Source organism: Silurus aristotelis (genome assembly GCF_946808225.1).
Source record: "Silurus aristotelis genome assembly, chromosome: 12".
In the NCBI taxonomy this organism is placed as follows: Eukaryota; Metazoa; Chordata; class Actinopteri; order Siluriformes; family Siluridae; genus Silurus; species Silurus aristotelis.
Window position 1 is genome coordinate 18,587,787 of NC_139585.1, and position 26,283 is coordinate 18,614,069.

Genomic DNA, 26,283 nt, shown 5'->3' on the forward strand with positions numbered 1-26,283 from the left:
AATAAATGCAATCCTCCATACCACTTGCCAAAACATACACACAATCATCCCAAACTACGTGCCAATGTGTGTTATGGTCAAATGAGACCAACTTAGAACTGTGTGGGAAAAAATATAAAAGATATGCTTGCATAACCACAGTGAAGCATGGTGATGGATGCATATATTTTGCCATACAAACTCACAGGCCCCTGTCAGAAAGCTAAAGAATGATTTCACACAATCTTCCAACACAATCTTCCAACACAATTACAACACAAATCCATATTATCGCGAGTGGTTTTTCTCTTATCACACAAAACTGCAGGTTAAACAGGGGTGTGTACAGTATATATATATATATATATATATATATATATATATATATTTATATTTATATATATATATATATATATATATATATTTTTTTTTTTTTTATATATATACATATACACACACACACACACACACACACACACAGCATTTATTAACTTCTTATTAACTGTACCAGGAAGTAAAAATCCAAGGAATTCCTATAACTTTGTTGTAGCCTAAGTGCTTTATATACATGTTTCCTGCTTCTGTACAATTTTATAAATATTCTCCTAATATCCCATGCAAATTGTACATGTGGAAGGCATGTATTATGATGTGACAAAAACATAAAAAAAAATCATATTGCAAAAAGAGGGGTAAAATATCCTAGATCCTTATTTCTAGAGCACCTTCCTTTGCAAACCATATTCTATGATAAACATGTTTAACTTACAAAATGTATTATAATCTACGGCTGAAATAAATTACCCTGGCCAGTAGCATCAGAATCAGTCCAGAGCTGTGTCCAGTAGCATACTCAGTGTTCCTGCATTTTTCGACTTTTTCATCTTTTTGATGGCTTTTTGCAGGTCAGTCTGCTGGATGGGTCTGATGTATTCTTCCTCCGAACTATACAGAAACAGATTTGGAACTCAGGCTTGAATAGGGCATAAATACATTTGTGCAGCAAAAATACAGGTCTGCTTTCTGCATTGTTCAGCATAACATTACAAAATACTGGGTCTCGTGAAAAAGTGCAGACACACATGCACAAAAGCACACAAGTTAAAGGAATTCCTAGATCGAACAAAGATAGTGCTGCGGCACAACTCGATTGTTTTCCTATGAGATAAAAAAAGCAGGTTTTTCATGATAAAACATAACTCTGGCATATAGGTGAAAAAAATTAAACAATTAAAAAAGATCCATATTAAGTGGCCAAAGGGTGGAACAAAAATGTTGAGAATAAATAGTTTTTAAACCTCATATAAATGGACGATCCTGGAAATTACCTCCCAATAACTGAAGAAAACCTCATTTTTATTGTCTCCCAACAGTACATGATTTATCCAAACACTCATCTGCTATGTTGGGGGATGGCAGCTACTAGCTAGTAGTATAAATGAAAAAAAAAGACAATAGTGTCTTAGAGACTTACAGAGTACAGCACTGACTCACAGAGCATTCTATTCATGCAAAGCACAGCTATTATCATTTATTCATAACAACTGCCTTCATTATAACTTTTCTTGTGTTAGCATGACCTTCATTAAGGTCAGCTTCACCTGTAAGCATTTTTTATGGCACTTATGTTTTGTTGTTCTTTTTGTCAACCATCATGTAATTTGCTTTTTTTTTTTTTTATAAATTAAATATAAATTTCTAATCAAATCAACAAGCCAGATTTCTTTTACTGCACTAATCCTAATAAACATTTATTCTGGTATATCCACATTGTGCAATATATACATACACAATATATCAAATTTGTATAGATAAAGACCATTCATTTCTTTTAATACTATAACCAAAAACATTCTTTACATCAGCCACCTATATCCAAAAACACGCAAACACATTGTACATGTTTCATGGCTTACCTGTTCAAACTACGCAAACAGTCCCGTACACAGAGCAGAGCTGCATCTCGACACATCTCTTTGAGGTCACTTCCTGAAAAACCGTCTGTCTCTCTTGCTATTTCTCCCAGGTCTACGCCAACCCCAATCTTTAGAATTGGAAAATGGTTAGTGCATATATTTTCAGCATACCAGCCAGATCCATGCTCAGTCTATTAATTTAACACATACATTCTCATTCCCCAGGATGAGCTTCAGTATCGATTCCCTCTGCTTGATATCCTGCATAATAGAAGAAACAACTAATGAATACATCACTGTTTCAGTAATACAATCAAACCAAAACCTGTTCATACTGGAAACATCCAGACACTTACGGGTTGATTTATGTGGAACCTAGTAGGCATTCTGCGAAGTATAGCAGAGTCCAGATCCTGAGGGCGGTTAGTGGCACCCATAATTATAACCTGAACAAAGTAAACAACAGTGTTGTGCTAGTTACTAAGAAATAGTAGCTAGTTACAGTTACTTCATACAAAAATTAACTCAATTACTTTGTTAATTACTTACACCTTTTAGTAATAACTATTTAGTTACTTTTTTAAAGAACGTTCTTTAATGTTCCCATCAATGCCCTTTTATGCGTTATGATCTATACAAACACAAAACTGACAAACACAAAGTACTTTTTAAACACTATTTTATTGAAGTCAGACCAGCACAAACTGAATACATCACAAGGAATCCGGAAATAAATAACAAAACAAGCTGAATAATATATTCAGAATCAAAAACTAAAGTGGCTTCTGCATCATAAAAGCTGTTGTGTTGAGCTCTTAAAATGTTCCTTTCACAGCTTAAGTATGAAAACTATCCACAATGTAGAACAGAACACCGGGTTAGCTTCTAGCTTCGTCGAGGCATGGAGTTTCTGGAGGAGCTTCGACAGATTGGAGTTGTTGCTATCGCAGTAGATATAGGCTTCGAACCAGAAAGACACAGCTTACATTTGACTAAAATTTTTGTCTTCATGCTCAACTAAAGTGAAATAACGAGCATATTTCCACTTTGAGAAACTCTTTTTGCTCTCGCCTCGACTCGTCATTACTGCCGCACAGACCTGAATAAACGGAGACACGCCCACAGTGTGTGTTCTTCGTGTTTACAGTGGTTCATCCACCAATCCTACAATGCGACGCTGCTGTAAACAGGTTAGACTGTAGACTACACTTCAGCCCAAAAAAAAAAAAAGTTACTAACGTTACTAGTAACGCGTTATTGCCCAACACTGGTAAACAATCTTAATTATAACATATTGTGGTCAATTTGCCGTTTGCTTTAAAACTGTCGGAAATTATTTCATAAGCCGAAAGTTCCCGACATCAGCTGGGACTTCCAAAATCAATGCTGCAAAGCAATCTTCTCAAAAACGTCAAGAAACGTAGACGAGGAGAGCAAAATAGAGTTTATTGCAATAAACCACAATCAACCCAACTCGTACTCATAACATGTCCGAGATGGTCTGATACCAAATCACATTAAGCATCCTTGTTTACCATTAAATTCAGAAACTTCCCAAATCTGGGCCTACAGAGTTTGTTTCATTAATTACCCAAGAAAATGAACAGATATGTGCACTGTACCTGGCACTGGTAGTCTGTGTCAAGTCCGTCCCATAAGCTCATGAACTGAGCCTTCATCATGGCAGTAGCCTCATGGTCCGAGCTGGAGCGGCTTCTTAAAAAGGAGTCTACAGGACAAAAGTAAATCAGATTTATTGTCTGGTTTAGCATATATTATACTCATTTGTACATGCTAGTCACTTTTAAAGTCCAGTTTTTCCATGAGCTGCAAAGTTCAGGCAGTCTATTGACAATGGCGTTATGTTTTCAAACATCCTTGCCCAAGTGTGATATGTATAATTAGATTTTGATCTAAGCAACACACAATCAGTAAACTGCAGGTGAAATATTGCCTAGATTTTGAGAAACAAGATTTAAACTGAAGATTCTAGATTTAGGAACTCATAAATTATGTATTTCTTTTAAGATATATGCTCACCAATTTCATCAATGAAGATGATAGAGGGCTGAAGCTTGATGGCCAGGGAGAAGACAGCTGCGGCCAGTTTTTGGGACTCACCATACCATTTATCAGTCAGAGTGGAGGGCTGCAGATTGATGAAACGGAAACCGGCCTCTTTGGCTGTTGCTTTGGCTATCAGGGTTTTTCCACAGCCTGGAGGTCCATAGAGTAACACACCTGATAACAACAGAATTATCTGAGCACAGTGTCTTCAACATGGTCTCTGGATGCTACGCAACATTGTACTGAAATTATGCACCATCACAAATCAAACTATTTCATCCACGTCCTCACCTTTGGGAGGCTGAAGCAGCTTTGACTTTTCAAACAGATGCCTTTTCTGAATGGGAAGAATGACTGAGTCCTTTAACTCGGTTATAACCTCATCAAGGCCAGCAATATCACTCCATGTGATCTGAGAACACACCAAGATTTTACATAATTTTCTTGTGATAAACTAATTAAAGTTGGTCTGTCACAATGATTATGTAATCTAATCACAATTAATAAATAATTAAAAATTTATCATTGCCATAAATCTGGAAATGATGCTATGATGAATAAAGGACTATATCTGATAAGACCGCTACACCAGTGCAGTGTTACTGTAGTTATCCAATCAGATACAAGCTATTGATACAAGGTTATACAACTTTAATTTTATATGCAGATTAGCTATGTAACTGCTTGCATTACACTTTACATTGAAATTTGTTTCAGAAACAAGTCATGTTTATTACAGAATCTCAAAAAAGTAAGTACACCCCTCACATTTCAATAACCATTTTATTATATTATGTTTGTAAGTGAAAATTGTATAGAAATGAAACTTGGATATACTTCATAGTAGTCAGCGTGCAGCTTGTATAGCGGTACAGATTTCCTCAACATGCGCCCATTACTGTCAAAATAACTGGCAACAACAGCGAGTACACCCTAAGTGAACATGTCAAAACTGTGTCCAAAATGTCAATATTCTGTGTGAGCACCATTGTTATCTTGCACTGCCTTAATCCTGCTGGGCATGGAATTCACCAGTGCTGCACAAGCTGTTGCTGGTCCCCTTTTACTCCTACATAATGAGATCACGGAGCTGCTGGATGTTAAGACACACGGTGCTTGACTACCTTTCGCTTGAGGATGTCCCACAGGTGCTCAACAGAGTTCAGGTCTGGAGACACACTTGGCCACTTCATCACCTTCAGCAAGGCAGTTGTCATCTGGCGGTGTCTTTGGGGTCGTTATTATGCTGAAAAACTGCCGTTCGGCCCAGTTTCTGAAGAGAGGGCATTATGTTCTGCTTCAGAATGTCACAGTGCATCTGAGACGACGGCCATACAAACAGACTTGTTACAGTGTGCAGCGTATTGTCCGAAAACCTTTCGCTTCTATAACATCAATGCAATGCTGGCAGCGCTCATGTGTTTGTTTTCAAAAGATAGCTTCTGCACCTGCCGCACGGGACGAGGACTTAACTCCTTTGATCGACACTTGTGAGGTCTGTTCTGAGTGGAACCCGTTCTTGAAAAACCTTTGTATGGCCACAGTACGGTAACTAAGTTTCAGAATTTTACCGAACTTCTTATAGTTTTAATTATCAAATCTTCAAAGAGTCCTTTGCAATGAGGTGCCATGTTGAACATCCAGTAGTCAGTATGAGAGAATTGTACTCAAAGAACCAAATTTTAACTGCTCTAATACAAAATACACAAATTTGTATGGCGCTGTCAAGCAGACAAAAACATGAACGTCATGAATAGGACGTGTGGCTTTGCATGGTTACACGACATACAGCTGTTATTACTTAGGGTGTGCTCACTTTTGTTGCCAGTTTTTTGACAATAATTGCTGTATGTTTAGTTTCAGAGGACAGAAAATATATACTGCTATACACGCTGCACACTACTCTACGCTACTCTAAAATATATCCAAGCTTCATTTCTAGTGTTGTTCCTTTGATATACTATATATACACACTATATATACACACTATATATACACACTATATATACACACACATATATACATATATATATCACACACTTTTGTAAGATACTTTATATTGACTCTGTAAATAAACAGCATCCTTACTTGCATACTTAACGGGTCCACTAGATGGGCTGCAATGCTCATCTCATACTCTGACAGCTTGACATTCTGTACTCCAATCTGCTTCATGAGTTTCTCTGCCTGAAAAGAAGCATATGGAATATTTAACATATCAAATTAAAATAATTTCACCAATAATTTTTAATCTACATTTGTGTATTATTTATATATAGCAATCAGAATAATGATTATAACAGTTACATTATAATTAAAGAAAAAAGATTGTAACAGCTGACAAATATAGATGAAAATGACCATTTATTCTGCTTATATTTTCTTTAATGTCAAACTAATGTAAGCCGTCTGGTAGGTGGGAATTGAAAGAAGACTAAACTGATGGCAGATGAAAAAACACACAACAAAAAATAATGCACATCCTTTAGTACATTTAAAGAAATCACCTTTGCTCAGCTGCTTGTAATGTAAGTACAGAGACTTTACAGCTGCAAATAAAATCTTTAGCTTAGTTTTGAGTGTTTGGACAGTGCTGCCACCAACAGGTCCCACTACTGTATTACATTCTACCAAACAAAAAGGCCAATGTGGTCTAACATCATAACTCATTTGTATCACTGGTTGAATAAATTATGAATTAAAAAATTACACATCTCATTTGCATTCTGACAGTAGCTCTGGCTAGAACAAAAAAAAAATACGTTGATTTTTTAAGGCTCATTTAACTACATTTGCATTTATGGCATTTGGCAGATGCGCTTATCCAGAGCAACTTTCAACTGAGCAGTTGAGGATTATGGGCCTTGCTCAAGAGCCCAGCAGTGGCTGCTTGGTGGTACTGGGATTTGTACTTGTGACCTTTCAATCGAGAGGACAATGCCGCCCACCCTACTACATCTTTTTATACTACCATTTAATTCAGACAAATTTCATAGCAGACACTCAACTTCTGCTTTAGGTGAAATTGAATTACTCTATTCTAACATGGATTTTTTTTCATATAAAGTAATGGACTTTAATCAATTATGTAATTATATCAAATAATCACTACAGCCCTAATATGCACATAGTAATATCATCACACTGAACTACTTTTACCTGTTGTTACAGGTGAAAGTAAATCCTCTAAAATTATTTTTGCAGAAACCTGGCAGGGGAAAATATAAAAATATAAAAATAAAATTAATTTACCTGCTTCTGTGCTTCAACTTTTTGTTTTCTTGTTGGATCAATTGCATCTACCATCCACTTTATGGTAAAGTAGGTGACGGCACCAAATATTGTAAGGCGGAAGAGTAAACCGATGACCTCATTACGACCCAAAGGACGGGTGATATTGTCCGCTGGAATTTCCTTCAACACCATCATCACATAAGAGCCTGGCGAGGAATTTTTTAAATGTCAGGAAAATACAGGTGTGTTCTGTGACCTTTATTTACAAGCATGAGTGACCCCAAAATTTATTTTTGAATACAAATGGTAGTGTATGGAGTGTTTGGTTAATTCCTTATTGCCATTTTTTCCCATCGTTCAGTGCAACTAAAATTAAAAATGTTTTGTATTTGTGCTCAGTGGAAACACAATGTTCATACAATACTTCGCACTGATTGACAAAATAATCATTACAAGTGTAAAAGAACTTGCCATATTTTCGTTTTCTTATATGCTGATATGTTATGATCAGTTATAAACTTAAAAAATGTTTACCAATCTACTGTGGACTAAGAACTTATCTATGGTAATGTCTTACAAAAAAAATACAAAATAGATGTATAGTTTCAACTAAATGATATGGGGGGGGGGAAATAGAGAGAAAGACAAAGAGAGAAAGACAAAGAGAGAAAGAAAGAGGGAGAGAAAGAAAGAGAGAAAATGAGAGAGATTCATGAAAGAGGGAGAGAGAAAAAAGAGGGGGAGAGAAAAAAGAGGGGGAGAGAAAAAAGAGGGGGAGACAGAAAGAGATGGGGAAAAGCAAAAAATAGAAAGAGAGATTTAAGATAGGGAGAAAAATATATAGAGGGAGAGCTCTGTGTGATCATATAGCCTAACAACTGGACCGGCAATTATTCAAAACGCGTTGTTTCTACCAATCTCTAACAAAAACATGTATAATTTGAGCTAAATGTGATATAAAGTCGTTCAGCTGAGTGAAGCCGGACTCTCCGCTATCGTCTGATCAAAAGTGAAAGCTCAGCTGCTTCTTGATTAGTGTTGACCTTTTTATTGTCTTCACTAAATATGCACGCAGTACAAATAGTTTGTGAATTAAATATTGGAGGAGTGAATGCTACGTGTGACGCTGGCTTGTGAGTTATTAGAATGAATAAGTGTAGATTTATTTATTTACATTTATTTAAAATAAACAGTTTTGGTTTACTACAGTGGGTGAAACTGTATATCACACTCACCTCGACGACTCGCTGGTGCTTCCGCGTTTACTTCTTCGGTGGATGTAATAAGCGGGTGAGAACCGACTAAAAAGTAAACAGCGCCCCTACAGTTCTAAAGGGTTAACAGGATACAAACCGAACAGAGAGAATCCAAAAAAAGACCAGGTACAACATGATTTATTTTGCCATTTCTTTCTTAAATCTTAATCTTATTCTTATAGCTTTATCGATATCTGTGGGAATAAACAAGGTAGCGCAAAAAAAACCAACCGAATCTTGGCCTTTCTATTGGAGAAAGACGCAAATAACTGGCTCCCTCTACCGGTGCGACGCGCTCAGCCCTACTGCTGGATTATGTTTATGACGTCATTGTCCGGTTTGTACTGCGCATGCGCTTGAGGGGAGCCGCATGGCCTGTTAAAAAGCATTTTTATAACGGGGCATGGTGATCAGTCACAAAAGGCAAAATAATACCAAGCCTTTTATTAGAAACACTCCGTTCAAAGAGACATTGCATGCGGTTTTTTTTTTAGCATATTGGTGAACTGTACAGACTGAATTTACGTTTTAAAACACAAATCCTTAACTCCAGATTACAGGCGCTGTTTTGGAGAATTACTGTATCTGAATTACAACTATTAACAGAAAAACATGTTTGGGTACAACTCCCAGGCAGAGAAATCATAGAATAAATTAATTATAGTAATTGAACGCGTGTACTTTTTGTGTAAGACACAAGTAAATAACAATAAGGTGGACATTTAACACGAGCAGTATGCATCTTTATTGCTAGGTTTTTTTTTTTTTTACCTATTCAATCTTTATATTATAAGTGGTATTAAGAAATCTGGCGGATGGTGGCGCTAAAGAATAACGATTTGCTAAAAGAAAAAAAAAATCTTAAATATTGTCCCTCTGTCCCGCCCTTATGGGCCACAGTGAACATCAGAAAGCTGCTCTCAATGTGCAGGTCATCAAATCCCACATCTAACTCAACCCAAAAGTTATTGCAGGGGTAAAACCAGCTTTCTAAACTACCCCAGTGATTGATAACGCCTTTGTTTTAAGCCAGGAGCCCTAAATCGCGGTTTGTGCTCCGACTCACTTTTCTGCTTGCGTAAGCATTTCAGTAATTTCCTGCCCTCTCTTGCAGAATTGTCGAGCTGAAGGGCCAAACGCAGAAGCGCTCACTGAGATTTTTCTCTTCACTTCAAGCCCCTCAAACCACTGACTTACTCAACTATCCCCCAGACTGTCTCACAAGAAATCAATGCGACACTGTTAGGAGAAGCGCGGCGTCATTACACACGATAAAGGCGATATTTGCAGTAATCTTATATATATATATATATATATATATATATATATATATAAATAAAAACTGGACACTTCCCTCATTTCAGAAAGGCACATGTGACTCAGGAACAAAAATGAGTTCTCCTGTGCCGAGCTTCGTATCCTTCCGCCAGAGGTGGGAAACGATCTGTAAAATCCATAAACTGGACGCTGTGCATTTGCACTTAAACTCTAAGCAACGTTATGTACATACTTATTAATAGTGGAAGTGATTTATTTTAGAATAAGTATTGAAAACGGGACATCTCTCGGAACTATTTTGTGCGGCGGAGCACTATTTCGGCTGACCAGACCCCTTTTCTTATTGGAAGCCATGATGGAAGTTGGGCAGCAGGAGAGCTGAGCGGCGGAGCAGCGACCGAAGAGGAGAACGAGGACCGAGTTGGGATCTTCTGCACTCTGCTCCTTTTTTTTTTTTTTTTTTAAACCACATATAACCCAGGGAGGGTTTTTTTTTTTTTAATTCTTATGGTGGAGGCTGTCAAATTTCTCTTTATGCATTGGAATACCGAGGACGACGTGGATGGATGAATTCTTTATGCGTTTTTATGTATTTTCCTTTTCAAAGATGTGCGTATCTGCTAGCTCGCTAGCTAGCCAGCTAGCCGCTTGTTAGAGCCACACGGAGCCTGCTGTCTGCGTGCCTGCCGCCGCTGCCAACACCACCGCCGCCGCCGCTAATATTCCGCTTCAGACACGTCGGAGAGGATTTTCTCTCCGCACTTCGGGCACAATCACGGCGACTGCGGCGCATTCAGAGACTTGGCGTGCTTCGGAAACATCCCTCTGCGAGACGTGGAGACGCGTGTACCTTCGTAGCGGGAGGATTTGCGGCCGTGTCGGTGTGGATTTGGGCGGCTGGGCCTGCTCCAGGCCCTCCTTCTGTATGAGCGAGCAGCAGAAAGAAGAGCAGCAGCAGCCAGCGCACGGCCGCTAGCTAGCAGGTGAAGCTAACGCTAAAAAAAAAACAAAAAAAAAACAATAAAAGACGAAAGGCTAGCGCATCCGAAGGGACTGCGAGACAGACAGAGGGAGGGAGAAAGGGGACAAAAAAGCCCGAGGAAGAAGAAGGGGAAAAAAGCCTTAACGACGGCATTTCACCCGGAGGCCACGATACTCTCGATTACTTTAAAAACCCTAAAGACTCCTTTTACAGCTATGGCTACTATCATACAGAAGATGGTCAGCCGAAACAAAAGGAGATACCAGGAGGATGGGTTTGATTTGGACTTGACGTGTATCCTCTTTTATAATCACACCTGCTCCTTATATAATAGTAACAGTATATGATGGTAATGTGGTATAATAATAATCTGTGTGTGTGATTGTGCGATTGAGGTTTTGACCCCTGATCTGATCAGTTCAGCTGAGCGTCAGTGAGGGATATTAACTGAGCATTAACCCGTTTGTGCTCAAACTCCAGCCAGGGACAATGTCAGCCTGTCAAACCAAGCTGTGATTTTAGTGTCATCATGTCCCCACGTCTCAGTTCCCCCCTGAAAAACCTTTGCATTATTAGGATCATCACACCGTGGCTCTGAAATGTGTACATTACATATGTTTTAATTTGCCTGAAGCAATGTTAGAGGAGATGATGGTGATGCTGGACACTTCAGTTTCTCTGTTTCTGCCTGAAAGGTCACGGATGAGCTGCTGAATATCCTGTCAATGCTTTTCTGCTTCGCAATTAAAATTTGGCCCCTTTTTTCTGCTGTCATTCCATGTGATGTTCGGTGTAGACGTTTCGGTGTCAGGAGTGTGACCGTGATCTCCTTAAAGCGAGCTGGCGTTTTTGATCGGGAACAAAAGCTCTGTGGTGTGGTGCTGTGCGCAGCGCAGAGGATCTGCTGGCCTACATAACGCAAGATTACACTCACCATCAGGGCTTCACACAAAGGAGCATTGCATCAGCTGCTTGCAGAAAATGGCTGATAAGAGCCCCTTTAAACCAAACATATTCCCAAATTGAGCTGCTTGTGTCAGAGATATTTTTCGCTTCAGGTCTTTGTGGTTAAGGTGATATTGAGTTTTTTTTTTTTTTTGCGTCTGTGATTCGTCATGTTCTTTTATGATTATTTGTGTAATGATCTTGTTAGTTTTATTTTACTGGGCTGGTACACGAAAGGGTTGTCTTTGGGTGAACAGAGGCTTCTGGTCTTGTGCATTGTCTTGCAGCAGTGGTTGTTGGTTCGAATCCTTGTATCAAAAAATCTGAACCTCGCAGCTGATGTGTGATCGCCCGCCCTGTCACTAGTTTATAGAGCTTATGCCTGAACCATCCTGCCTTTGCAATGAAGCAACAGTCTTTTTCATTGATGTTGGCACTTGTGGTAGATGTTAAAAGGTCACCTGTGCTCGTGTTTGGGAGAGATGGCGAGAAGTGGTTTGAATATTTGCTGGGGTGTTGAGACTCAATTTGTGGACAGCCATGCTAATGTGAAGATTTGGTACCCATACCCATTTAATTGTGTGCTTTACCTCATCGTCATAGACTGAAGTTTGTGTTAAATTAGAAACGCACAAATTTCCAAGCGGCTGCTGCCCAAGTTACATTTGTTACTTCTCGGTAGATGAGTGACGACCCGTATTGGTTTGGTTTTTGGCTGTTAAATGAACCCTGATGAAACCTCAGGCTCGTCATGCAAACTATTCCTTTTTACATCACGCTGACCTTTTTGTATGGTTTCACGTACTTCTGCTTTGGTAATGAACTCTGTATTTGTCATGGCACCTCATTCACCTTGCATTCTAGGTGTAGCATTTCTTGCAGCATTCCAGGCTAAAAGTTGCAGTTAGTTGGCTGATTTATTAGCAGGATTTCTGCTTTCTGAGAGCACAAACGATCATCTATTTCATTTGGGCCTGGATTACATGATGCCTGAGCTCGCTACAGATTCAAATTCCCATCCAGAACTGATTAGTTGCTTTTATATAAGTAAACCTATCTGCTCTCACAGAAGTACACCAGATGGTGCTTTTTGAAGCTATAGGCTCTAGTAGGCCACATGGTGTTTCTGAACCTAAAGCCTATAGTGTTACCATAAAAAAAAAACAAAAAAAAAAAACTTCTTTATGAATTGAATGTGTGCACTGTCATTTAAAATATTGCAATAATTTGCGCCGGTGTTGTGTGTGAACATGTGCATGGAGTTGTTTTAAAGGACTGCTCAATACGCTGCATTTCTATTAAGTGCATACATGAAAATTGACATTTATCTTGATATTTCCACGTATTAACCAAAAACTGTAGATGCACAAGAGAAATCAGACATTAAAAAATAATTTTTGTATAAAAATGGTTTAAAGTGTGCAGCTATAGGATGTAGATTCCACGATATACAATTATTATACTATTATACTAACAATACAGGCATTAAAGGTACTAAATGAGATGTGAAATGTAAAGGGAAAAAAAGCCATTCCTCTAGCTTCATTTCATTTTTTTACACTGTAGCAAAACAGTCAAAAAGTAATTTCTGTTACTGAAATTGTTCGTAAAGGATACAATGTAAGAAAGTCTTTTGCCATTGTGGAGACAATTTCTTGACATTTTGACATGAAAACAAAGTTTTCATGTCTCAGCCTGTAATGGCCTGCTTTTGCTTTTAATCAGATGCTCTTAGATGGCGTGTCCCACCCCCTTGAAAATACTTCAGGTATCATTCTATAGCATCTAGTTAACATCAAAATGCAATCATTCATCTAGTTTTGGCTGTGCAGCTTTTTGCACATTGTTCTCGTGTGTTAAAAAGCTGGTGTGTGTGTGTGTGTGTGTGTGTGTGTGTGTGTGTGTGTGTGTGTGTGTGTGTGTGCGCGCAGACTTCCTGCTTAAAAATCAGCTTAAACATGACCTTACTGCTAAAACTCAGGTCTGTGTTAGAATGCATATAGTTTTATAAAAATTATTAAATGTGTATGACGCAGCGAATAAATGAAGGGTAAAATGGTTTTTAGGCTTATTATTAAAGTCCTCTCTGGTATGAAATAGTGGTTCATAAAGCTTTGTTTTAGGATACCGGTCGACAAAGTCATAGTTAGAAGTTCTCTGTTTAGCTGGTTTGCGCAAATTTATTTATTTTTATTTGTATCTGTGAGGCGCAGAATATCTTGTGAAAATCACTCTTTTTTTTTTTCTCCTTCTTTGACCATGTTTCAAAAGGAAATATGTACAAGTACAAAATCTAGTCACAGCTTTCAATCCTTCTAATACACAATTGAATGCTTTCCCGGTGGTTTCTTACGGTTCTGTGCACAGATCCACACAGCTACATGGCTAACAAATAGTGGCCAATTGCTTTTGCTTTCCAAAAGGAGTTCTGTGAAAGGATGACTTTTACAATCCTTTGACTGAAGTATTAGTGAAACCATTTTTACAAAACATTTATTGTCTGCCCCAACAAGTGCCCCATGAGTCATAAGTGAGCTTTGAATGAACTGGAAACAGGAAAACATGCCGAAGTGCTTGTTTGTGGGTAACGTATGTATATACACTACAGAAGAATAGATGGAGACCAGTTGAAAAACCGCTGGATTAAGTCTTCACTATGCAGTTGAATAAGGACTCTAATTTCTGTTAATTTAGTTGACAATAGGACGTTGAATAAAAGTTAATGCCACTGTAGTTACGGTTTAGTCTAAACATGGACAGATTTGCAACCTCAAATTTGAACAATTGTGATGTTGACCTGCTGATTAACGACTGATTAGGAAGGCTATTTATAGCCGGGTTGGTAAAACAAGCACTTTAACTGAGGAAGGACATGTTTCTGTACCAGCACAGTGTGTGGAAATGTGTTTGTTTGCTCAGTCTAGATAGGATTTGCCAGTACAGTGTCTGTGCTGTGTAATAAAAAATATCATTCACATACAGGAGAGGTTGAAAATGGTTCAGTTTTAAACATTATAGGAATTTTTGACTGCTCTGCCTTTCTTACTTCAGACTTTGAAAGGCAGCTGAACAGTTTTCTTTTACTGGCTCACTATTGAAACGCTTGAATAAACCATGGTGGATTTCGTGCAAGTTAGGTGCATGAGAGTAAATTAGGGCACGTGTCGTGTAAATAAGGTTTTAGTGGATAGCAGCTTGTCCATGCAGCTGAAGCTGATTCATCATTTACACGCAAATTGCTGCTCGTTTGGATGTCGTGCGAGTTTCATGAATCAGACACAGATTTATTCAGACGTCATTCTGTACGCTTGAATCTGTGCAGCTTTGATGAATAAAGGCCAGAGTATTGGCAGGATCGGATTAATTTCCACAGCTTGTGTACTTGTTGGACAACTTTAGTCAAGATGGGTGGAAGAGGATTAAAGACGTATCGGGAAACTGTTGGTGTATAAGTTCAAGTAGAAATTGAATGCAGTAGAGTGTTTTGGAGAATTCGGCCCAAGAACACAATTTATTAATAATTTTTTTTTATTTGGAAAGCTTTACATGTCAGCCTCATACTGTCCAACTACAACAATGACTCAAATGTCTGTTTAAGGCATAGCACTGTTTGTGTGAGAGGGAAAGCTCCTATTGCAGATCTCCTTGTGTGCTCATCAAGTCAGAAATATGCAGTTCTGAAAGGATTATACGGTTTGTGGAACGATGTAGTTCGGGTATGATTTGCATTTTTGGCCTGATCGCAACTCAGTGGTACTTATTCACAAGAAATACTGACGTCTTAGGCTGTCTTTATGTAAACGTATAAGGAAAGGAATCATGGCAGTCTGATTTAAATACAGTAAGACACAACAGATAGTGTACTATCTCATTAGATTGTGGTATACATTACATCTTTTTTCTTTCTTTTCTTTTTTTATTATTTTCTTTTTTTTAATCTGTTAGTCGGTGTCTGTACTGCTGAGCTTGGTTTTATGCCATATGAAGAGTTTCTGCACAGAAGGAAATCACACACCTCAAGCTGTTCATTTCAAAAACCTTCTTATAGTCAGTGCGTGTAGATAATGTTGTTAAATTAAATTTCAGATAAAAAAAAAATATGTATGACTAGTATAAATGACATGCGTTATATACAAAATAATGGCGCGGATACGGGGTGCCAGCTGGACTGTGGGTAGGAAGCGAGTCTGTTAATGTAGGAGTCATTTTGTGTGCACACTGTTGTCTTTCTTAGAAAATTCTCAGAGTTTTGTGTAGTTCTCGTCTTTGTTGGCAAAAGGTTCTTTGCAGAAAATATTCCCAGGCTGTGTATCTGCAGTTATCTGTACACTAATCATTTTTGCAATGCCGAGTCTGAATGTTTACAAAACAGATCAGCTTTGCCCCACTTGCTCATGGTTTTTTCTTGTTTATAGTAGCCATTAAAACTATAAATGCTTCCTCTTTGGTCTTTGCATTATCGTGCGTTTTATAATGAAGGGAAACGGTTCTGGTATCAGAAAGCTCTTTTAATAGTTTTCAGTGAGCGTCTGTCACAAAACACACTTCACACAAACATAACCTGCAGTTTTGTATCAGCGGTCCACAGACAGTTGCACTTATTTTGTCCAGTGGCATTTTATGAATGATTTCTTTAGAACTATAAGAGCACGGGGGAAGTAAATGCTGGTAAAAATCCTGTTTTTAGGTGTGAAATCTGCGAAGGTTATGTTCATCTGCTGTAGATCGAAAAAGTGCAACAAAGACGAGGGAATTGTAGTGGCAAAGTTAACAATGAATCTGTAAAAGGGGCTTAACCTACAGAAGGCATTTCCTCTTCAGTGTGTCCCTCTGACTCACTAGATGTAAATGAATGTTGCGTGTATGCGTTTTCCTTTGTGCCCGAGTGGATTGGTTTTGGCGATGGGTGATAACAAAAATATCACAATCCTGATGAGGCATTTTAGTGATCCACAATGCGTACCATTTTATATGGGCCTGTAGGTTTGCTTACAAACTGTTGCATTTAAAATCTCATCTATATAAACAATCTTTATTGCTATTAAATTTTCATTTGAAATAAAATGATACAGGTGAGTTTCTTCACACCTCTCTGTATACACTTTTCTCTTTTTAACCAAGCCTTGTCATGTCGTCAGAAGTGTTTCTCCAGTTCTGCATGCGTGCTGCTCCACTGCTCTGTGTGAATGTCAGGCAGCGAGGACTGATGAGCCCTCATGGCACTTGTTATAGAAAGGTGAGGAAGGAAAGCGATTCTAGGCCGGGCCGAGGCTCAGTGTGATTTATTTAGTGCCCCTGTGTGGCCTTCTGGGTTAGAGGTCCCTGCATTAGTCTCTTGCAGCGAGACCCATCTGTTGTGTATTAGCCAGGAGTTATATTCTCTGGCTTCTTGCTGAAAGTAGAATGCTGCATTGCATAGGTAGAAGTCATTCGGTTTGGCTTATCGCTGCCTTTGTGTGTCCACTTCTCTGTGTCTGAAAGTTTGTGTAATGTAATGTATCCCATGGCTCACCCTTTCGTGGGTGTACGGAGATGAAGTTTGCTCATAAGCCGTAGCAGGCCCAAAAAATTTACAGTTACTTTCCAGAATGTGGCGATGGTCGTTTTTGTTGGCAGCAACTTTGTCAATTCTCCAAAAATGTCTTTGCCGGCTTTCCTTAATTCTGCAGAACAGATATTTATCCCAACATAATTGCTATGGGCTTTCCTGCTGAGAGACTCGAGGGGGTGTACAGGAACAACATAGACGATGTTGTACGGTAAGTGGCACTTTTATATGATTTTAAAAGATGCGCACAATGTTAAACCTGATATTGCTCTCATGCAATAGTGCCTGTTATAAAGACTTCAAGCTTTTTGGAAGAAAGTTTAGGTTTTGAGATATGTACGTGATATTGACATCATCTGCTTCATATCTGCTGGCCTCAAATATGTTGTTTAACAATATTGTAAAATATATTGTTTGCAGACATTTCTAATATAAGCAATTTGCTTAGAAACCCATGCATGTTTTTAACAATGCTTGTTCTTTATTGAACACTGAAAATAAAAAAGGGAATTCTGTATGTCGTAAATATTTAATGCAACATTTTTTATATGTAACAATTAGAAATTCATATCCCTGTATCTGCAAACACTGTATGTTGTGACGTGATTTAAACACAGTGTGATTTCATTATATTTCCAAGCCCTAGCACAATGTTCATTTAGGCTTAAAATTCATTCTCTCAATGACCTTGATCACTTCCTCTTATCTGAACACCATGCACTCTGTGACATTTGTAGAATGAACATGTTTGGGGCAGAAAAAGAGCAGCAATGATGCACGTTTAATTGCTGATCAATGGAATTCTGCATTGCTGCATCACTATCTGCACGTTAAACTAGTTCATCTGAAATCTGAGATGATTTCAAATAATTATGAAAGCCAATTTTTTATACTGAGGTCACCACAGGAATCCATGCACACAGTTAAAATTGTATTTGTCACATACATATACATGCAGTGAAATGCTTTATACGACCGTCCAACGATTAAGCATGGAAAAAAAGGAATAGAATATGAGGATACAAAATATAGTAGATAAATAAAGTATAAACTATAGACAATATTTGTATTTACATGAATCTAGATGGGGATGGATGCGTATGGCAGAAATTGACAGTAAAAATTAAAGTGATTGGTATATAATGGTCTATCTATTTATTTATTTTACCATGTAAGGGAGAGAGTAATTATACTGCAGTGAACATTTGCCACAGACCACTTGTAGTTTGGTGAGAACTTCAGTGCGTATGTCCACTGTGAAATTGTGCATTTTATCAGAGTGGCACACTCATCAGACCGTGGTTTGGACACAAGTAGTGAGGCGTAGAGACAGATGCATCTTTCACAATCATATGTTTCTGGAAAAGTAATTATCACTTTTTCTCCACAGGTTTCTGGATTCAAAGCATAAAAATCATTACAAGATATATAACCTGTAAGTACATGTTAAATCATAGAATTTCCACCATTTTTCTTTTTTAAACATTATGCCAAAAGCTTTATAGACTGGCTAATATATCAGTCTGTATTCCTTGTAGCCATAACGTATGATATAACTGGAACTAAATGTGTGGTGTTCAAAAAAAAAGAAAAAAGTTTCTTGTGCCCCGAGTTGTCTATTTGGCCTAATTAGTTATCTAAAGGTCATGATGAGATTCAGTTCAAAGTAATCTATTGACTGGTTTTGTGTTTACCTGCCTGATATACATATTTCTATTTCTTTGTTCTGTAAGTTGAATGTAGGTCATGATTCCATTCTTTGTTTATTTTATTTATTTTTTCTTTAGATGTGCAGAGAGACATTATGATGCTGCCAAATTTAATTGCAGAGGTAAGATGCAAAGCATGCAAAGCCCATCTCCTTTAACCTATCCGCCCCTCAAAATAATTAGGCTTTAGTACCAAGTCGTTGACCTTTGTTTGTCTCCTGCAGTTGCACAATACCCATTTGAAGATCATAATCCTCCACAGTTGGAGCTCATCAAACCGTTCTGTGAAGACTTGGATAAGTGGCTCAGTGAAAATGACAATCATGTGGCTGCCATTCATTGTAAAGCTGGAAAAGGGCGGACGGGCGTAATGATCTGCGCATACCTATTACACAGAGGCAAGTTCAGAAAAGCAAAAGAGGCTCTGGATTTTTATGGGGAGGTCAGGACCAGAGACAAGAAGGTAATTGGAACCTTATCTTTTCATGTTTATGCAAAAGAATAGTGTAAGAATTTCTGAATATTTTTTGACATCAGCCGGTTAATCAAGTTTATTGTCCTATATGATTCTTATAAAATACAATAGTTAAATGCTATAGGAAGACTCAAGAAAATTATTTAGTTGTGTTTAAGTAATGTCTTGTCTAGTTCAACTAAATTCGAGACGAGATTCAATGTTCTTTTCTGTAATGTGACGCAAACAGAGGAAGATATTTTGGTAATTTGCTGCTTACAGGGCGTGACGATACCCAGTCAGAGGCGATACGTCTACTACTACAGCTACCTTCTGAAGAACCAGCTCGACTACAAACCGGTGGCACTGCTCTTTCACAAGATGATGTTTGAGACGGTGCCTATGTTCAGTGGCGGGACCTGCAGTAAGTACTTCGTTCCCGCAGGCGTATGTGCTGCTCTTAGTCCTTGAATTCTCACTTAACCTGTCGAGGCACTACTGCGCTCTGACTATAGCCTCCCACCCCCACATCCATACTTCCTTTAAGCTCTGAATGATCATATTGGGTGACATTTTTACTGATGCAGCCCTTAAGGCAAAAGTTAACATTTTTATGCAGTTTTCATATGATTGGCAGGGGATCAGTTCAGTTCCCTTCTTGTGCCTACTTAGGTTGTCTTTACTCCTCACAAAAAGTCAACTCACACACTTGGCTACAACTAAAGAAGGCTTAAACTGGACATCTTTATGTCCTTAAACCATTTACCGAGACAGTATGACAAATTGAACTGTGAAGCTCATTCTCCATCAGTCATAAAGATATTAATTAGGGGAAAAAAAGTCTATACACCAATTAGCCACAACTTTAAACCCACATGTCTAATATTATGTAGGACCCCCTTGTGTTACCAACACAGTGCTGACCTGTGAAGGCATAATCTTCAAAACATCTAAAGTTGTGCTGTGGTATCTTTTGGGAGGTTGGGCCTCCATATTTGTCCAGCACATCCCACAGACGTTCGTTCAGATTGTGTTTTGGGAAATTTGGATGCTAGATAACCACCTGGAACTCTGTCATGTTCAATCAATTTTCATGAATTTAAAAAAGACTACTGCCATTCGTGTTTACCATTGCCATGAAGGGGAGTACTTGGTCTGCAACAATGTTTAGGTAAGCGATGAGTATCATAGTAACTTCAACATGAATGCAAGCCAGTACCCAGAACATTCACTAGAGCATCATGCTCTATCCTCTGGCGTGCCTACTTCCCGTTGCGCATCTTTTGTGTTTTCTAGCTCAGACTGGCTAGTGTTAGCTCCCTACGCTCCTCATTGAGCCTCGGGCTGCCATGACCCTTTCGCTGGTTTACTGGTTGTCCTTTTTTGGATATTTTCCTGGACACTTTTGGGAGATACTAATCGCTGCATAATGGGAACACCCCACAAGACATTCTGTTTTGCAGGTAATCAGTCTACTAGCCATAACAATGTGACCCTTGTCAAAGATCTTGCTCTGGTCCTTATGCTAGCCCTTATTTTCTGCTTCCAACAAATCAACTCTAAAAACTGACTGTTTTCCATGCTGCCTAATGTATCCCACTCCTGACAGGTTCATTGTAATGAATAAATCAATACATTTCACTCTTCTGTGGTTTTAATGTTCTGGCTGGGATGGATGAATGTGCTCTGAGGGGAGTAGGGAGAGTAACAGTTTGAAAATGTTTCTCTCACAGATCCACAGTTTGTGGTGTACCAGCTGAAAGTGAAGATCCACACGTCTAACCCAGCACACACGAGGCGTGAAGACAAGTACATGCACTTTGAGTTTCCCCAACCGCTGCCTGTGTGCGGAGACATCAAAGTGGAATTTTTCCACAAACAGAACAAGATGATGAAAAAGGTACGCAGCTCTTAAATCAGCACGAAGGAAGTGCAGTCACGTGTCGGAGAGACCACAAAATTTTTTTAATTGCTGCTAAATTTAACTTCAGGTTTGTAAGTTTGTAATGCTGTGTGGTGTATTTAAACAGGACAAGATGTTTCACTTTTGGGTGAACACTTTCTTCATCCCTGGACCAGAGGAGAACTTTGAGAAGGTAGAAAACGGGAGTTTACTGAAGGACATGGATGGGATCCAGTGCACAGAGAGGGGGGAGAATGACAAAGATTATCTAATACTGGTTTTAACAAAGAATGACCTGGACAAGGCCAACAAAGACAAAGCCAACAGATTATTTTCCCCAAACTTCAAGGTGAGTTCGGCTCACACGCAATACACGCCAGCGTGGTTAGTGCTAGTGTGATAGGCTTAGGAAGCTGTTCTGCAAGATGAAAAATGATGAAATAAGCAGCATTTATTAGAACCAGATGTTTCTGCTGTCATTATGTGTTTTTAGTTAAGCAAATAAAAAAGAATTTCAAATTTTTCTCCCAGGTGAAACTATATTTCACAAAAACAGTGGAGGAACCATCCAACTCAGAGGCCAGCACTTCAGCGTGTGTAACCCCGGACGTTAGTGACAATGAACCGGACCATTATCGATATTCTGACACAACGGACTCAGACCCAGAAAACGAACAGCTGGACGATGATCAACACACACAGATAACGAAAGTTTGAACTTATTTTGTTTATGGAAAGACAAAAAAAAAAAATCTTTACATAAACCAGAGTTGTAAAAAGGAGAAAACTTGAATATGAACTGAAAGCAAGTCCTTCTTATTTTATTTTTTTTTGTTTGTTTGTTTTTTTTTCTTTTTGCCTTTCCAAAAAACAGAAGTAAACAATGTGGGACATTTTTCATGCAAGATGCCTCCGTTTTAGGGACACTATTTCTGACCAATTAGCTTTTTTTTTTTTCCCCCCGTTTGCCCCTTTTATTGACAAAGTTGTTCACGCCTCCGTAGCTAGGAGTGCGGGATGGGTGAAGTGTGCTGCTGCATCTCCTGTTCATAACAAGGCCAGTGCTAAAGTCCATGTCCATCCCCTACATGTGCCCTCTTCTAGTGCACGATCATCCATCGGACCTTCTGTTTTACGTACTGTGAAGCTTTTCGTGCTGTCCGCAGACTAACCCCACCCCTTAAAGAAAATAGTACAATGCAAGCATTCATAGTCTGCTAGCACCGTTGCCACTAACATAGTAATATATTAGGCTATATGCGGTTTTAACTTTCCCTCTCCCTCCTACCCTTTGTCTGTTAACTACAAATGCAGCAGAAACACACCATAACCCCAATATTTTGTCAGTGGTGTGATGTTTTTGTTAAATTTATCACAGCAGGGAAACCAGTGTTGCAATAATGTTGACACAATAGTGGACAAAGGTTTGCATGCTAATTGAATTAGTATCCATGTTGAGTAAATAAATGTTATACAATTTTATTTCTCTTCCTTCGTATGCGATGTTTCTGCTAGCATTGAGGTTCGGTTTATGTTGAGTTACCAGGTGATGCCCCCACCTAATTCTCTCACCAGGTGTATTAGTATTAATTGTTAAGCCATCAACGACATTATTTTATGTCACATGGGTTTTTTTCCCCCCATTTAAACTGCTAATGTGTAATTAATCAGCTGGCACAGAGCAGATCTCTTTTGGGTTCTTGTCAATCAGTCAGGCTGTTTACTGTGTTGCTAAGTTATCAATATGAGACGGAACTTGTCTTGAGGTTTCTGCGTGGCCACAGTGGGTTGAATCACATGCTAGACAACGTGCTAAATGCTCTCAAGCTTGTGTGCTTAATTGCATGCATGTGGTAAGGAACTTGTGTGTTCGTGGCCTAGCCGTGTAGAGAAATACCTGCTGAACACTGCGTATGAGAGGGATTTGAATGTATGCATGTGCTCCCCTAAGTGCTAGAAGAAACCTCATCCAGAGTTTGATGCCATAGTTTCATTTTCTCCCTATCTGTTTTTATTTTTATTTTTTAAAAGCGTTGCTGTTTTTTTTTTTTTTTTTTTTTTGGTTAGACGAGATTCTTGGCTCCTCGGACTGTTTGTAGCCTTATTGTGTGGTCTAATGAAACCTGGATCATTTACTTATTCAACAGTGGTGCTTACAAACTGCCAAACTACAAACTTACAATGAACAATAATTTCAGAGCCAAGAATGTGTGTCTGTGTGTGTGTGTGTGTGTGTGTGTGTGTGTGTGTGTGTGTGTGTGTGTGTGTGTGTGTGTGTGTGTGTGTGTGTGTATGTGTGGTGGGGGGAGCTTCTGTCAGATGTGCAACTTGTGTATGTGCACTGACTGTTCGACTTCTCCTGTCTGACCGGTTTGGTTCTCTACATTTTTAAAGCCCCCCCTGCGATTTTTGAACAGGATTCATTCCTTTTGGAATGAGGTGCAGCTACAGATTATACATGTCTTCTGCTTGCTTCAGACATATTAAAGCCCTATATATGAGTATTTAAATATGTATAATTTTCTTTTTTTTTCCGCATGCCAAATTTTAACATCTGTCTCGCAGTGAGTCGTGAGCCAGAACAAAAAAGAGAAAAAAATAAAGAAAAAAGAATCAGTCTCTTGGGCAAGAATCATCACTGAGGGGTGAGGGTTGTGAGCAAGCTGCCTTCCTGCTGCTGTTGACGTCATGGCTTCACTCTTCTCACCAACTCTGCACACGTGCTGCACAACTGGCTTTCTTTTAGAAATAATATGCTCCAGAGGTTCCAGAACGATATTCTCGAGGTCTTCTGTAACTGCAGCTGTACAGTAGCCAACCCAGGAAAAAAAAAGAAAAAAAATACAACCGTACAAATCAGAGGTTCAGTTTTTTGTTTTGTTTTGTTTACATTTTATCACTGAAAACCTGCCAAAATTAAGCTTGATTTATTTTGTTTGTTTTCATCCAAAGGCAGTAGGGAGGTAGGGAAGTTCTTTGCCTTACTTGAAGTTGACGATGCTTTCTTTCTGCTCTTGCTTTTTACCATTCTGCCCAAGCACTGATTACGTAGTACTTATTTAAAGCTACTATAACAGAGCAACATATTGTGCTAGACTTTTGCACGGTTTCAGGTTTTTTGCAGGGTTTCAGTCAGCAGTCTACAGTATTTCCTTCCAACATACACACACTTCAGTAGTCCCCAATCTGTAAAAGCCATGCAAGCAGTGAAACTTGTAGGATGTTAAATGAAGAGTCTTGGTATAATCTGTTACCCCCCCAAATAAAAAAAATCAATCACTTAGTACTTTTGACTGATCATGGGGGGGGTTCTTTGATGACAGTATTTATAAGACCCCCGTCTATATTTTTCTGAATATATACTGTTTAATTAGGACGAATCTGTTACAGGGCATCCTTAGGATTTCAGTACAAACTAATACCCTCCACCCTATTTTACCCATAACAGACCCCCCCCCCCCCCATTTTAACCCCAACACATCAAACAACTTGGGTTTAGTACTGTTACTCATCGAATACAAACATCTGCAACCATCTGCGTCCTTTTATGTGGCACGGGTTTTAAAAAAACAAACAAACAAAAAAAACTTCTGTGGAGCTCACAGGCAGCATCAAAAAGATTTTACGTTTCAGCTTTAATGATTAAAAGAAAAAAAATATTAAGGTGCCAGTGTGTAAGTTTCATTAGTTTTTAGCTGATTTGTGCAATATGCTATGATGCCTGTGGTTACCACAAAGTGCCTCGTTTACTCGATTAAGAAGAAAAAAAGTGCTTGTTTTAGACCCAGTTTTAGAACATGGTGTCATGCATGTAGACTGAGAGGATGGTACTGTGCACTAACTCACCTGGGCTTTACACACTGCAGAGGACCCATGGGGCTTTGGCCCCCTGCTGCATCCTCATTCTCTCCTTCTCCATTTCTCCTCCTCTGGGTTCAGTTCCATTTAGGCGTAACGTAAAAACTTGGTATATTTTCGGTCGTTTGAAGAAACAGAGCCTTATTCCATTTCAGCCTGTTCAGATAATTTTGTGATGTGCAACAGTTGCTCTGTGTGTAATGCTATGCACTGAGAATACACAACCAACAATGTATGAAATATTGTATAGGTTATGTACAGGTTATGATGCTCATACAAATCACTTGTTTGTTTGTAATTGTATGTGTAAACCCCCCTTTATCTTAGTGTTATAAACCCCACATAAATCCAATAAAGTCTCATTCTTGTCAACTCTTGCGGCTTTATTAAACCATTACGCATGATGTGGAAGTATTTCCTGATGGTGGTAGAGAATTTTGGTACAGAACACGGGGCGGTGAATTTCCGTTGCATGGCTGCACGCAGCTGCTTGACGCCGAACCCCAAGCTGTTTTACTCTGTTGACTTCTCTGAAAATTCCTCTTGTGCGTTATTTACTCTATTGGGACAGAACTGTAAAGAATTTACAGCCTCTTGTAAATAAGCTGCTCTTTGGATGCAATTTTATTCCCCTCATAAAAATACACTAGCGAGATGTTTTCATCCATAAGTCCAACAAGCTATGGCTTTATAAACCTACCTGAGCAGAGCTCCAGCGTTCTCGAAGTGCTGGCCTGCAGATGTGTTCATGCTAATGACCTCTGATTTACTATCAGGCCCTGCTGTCTGTAAATAACACTGTCGCCGGCGGACCTAGTGGAGCCATCCAGGCTGAGTTTAAGCAGGAAACATGAATGTGTTCCTCTGTCATGGCCCAAGAAAACCATTTGGAGCAGTGTGTTGAGTTCACTAACCTTCTGCTGTGCTGCAGGACGTGTGGCTGCTTTTGGAAGGCTTTGCAGATAACATGGAGCCCAACAAAACTTCGACATTGGAATCTAATGACTGCTCACAGTACGGACCTTAACTACATTCCACAAAACACCGACGGCGAGATTGCCGAATGTTCTGAGAGTGAAAAGCGAGAAACGTGAAACGGGCTATTGTTTAAATTTCCTTGAGGTTTGGAACGCTCTCGCGGTGGACATTCCCCC

The 26,283-nt window shown here is 38.9% G+C and overlaps 2 protein-coding genes across 5 annotated transcripts; one reads left to right on the top strand and one right to left on the bottom strand.

Annotated features, from left to right (window-relative positions):
* Nucleotides 1–423: 423 nt before the first annotated feature.
* On the bottom strand, nucleotides 424–9,306 carry atad1b (ATPase family AAA domain containing 1b). Its single transcript, XM_083555662.1, has 10 exons — nucleotides 8,432–9,306; nucleotides 7,215–7,402; nucleotides 6,051–6,149; nucleotides 4,254–4,374; nucleotides 3,936–4,136; nucleotides 3,518–3,624; nucleotides 2,252–2,341; nucleotides 2,106–2,156; nucleotides 1,896–2,023; nucleotides 424–924 (listed from the first exon to the last, which is right to left on the bottom strand). Exons 2-10 carry the CDS (start codon nucleotides 7,389–7,391, stop codon nucleotides 804–806), a joined length of 1,095 nt encoding a protein of 364 aa, XP_083411788.1. The 5' UTR covers nucleotides 7,392–7,402; nucleotides 8,432–9,306; the 3' UTR covers nucleotides 424–803.
* A 530-nt stretch (nucleotides 9,307–9,836) lies between these two features.
* On the top strand, nucleotides 9,837–25,501 carry ptenb (phosphatase and tensin homolog B). Of its 4 annotated transcripts, none has more exons than XM_083555656.1 (10): nucleotides 9,837–11,006; nucleotides 17,332–17,416; nucleotides 18,596–18,640; nucleotides 18,993–19,036; nucleotides 19,139–19,377; nucleotides 19,651–19,792; nucleotides 21,102–21,268; nucleotides 21,399–21,620; nucleotides 21,803–23,549; nucleotides 23,581–25,501. In XM_083555656.1, the coding sequence occupies exons 1-9, from the start codon at nucleotides 10,928–10,930 to the stop codon at nucleotides 21,986–21,988; spliced, it is 1,209 nt and encodes a 402-aa protein (XP_083411782.1). In that variant the 5' UTR covers nucleotides 9,837–10,927; the 3' UTR covers nucleotides 21,989–23,549; nucleotides 23,581–25,501. The 4 variants fall into 4 exon arrangements, with proteins under 4 accessions (XP_083411782.1, XP_083411781.1, XP_083411783.1 ...); XM_083555655.1 differs by having other exon boundaries at nucleotides 21,803–23,529; XM_083555657.1 differs by having other exon boundaries at nucleotides 21,803–23,525.
* The last annotated feature ends 782 nt before the right edge of the window (nucleotides 25,502–26,283 follow it).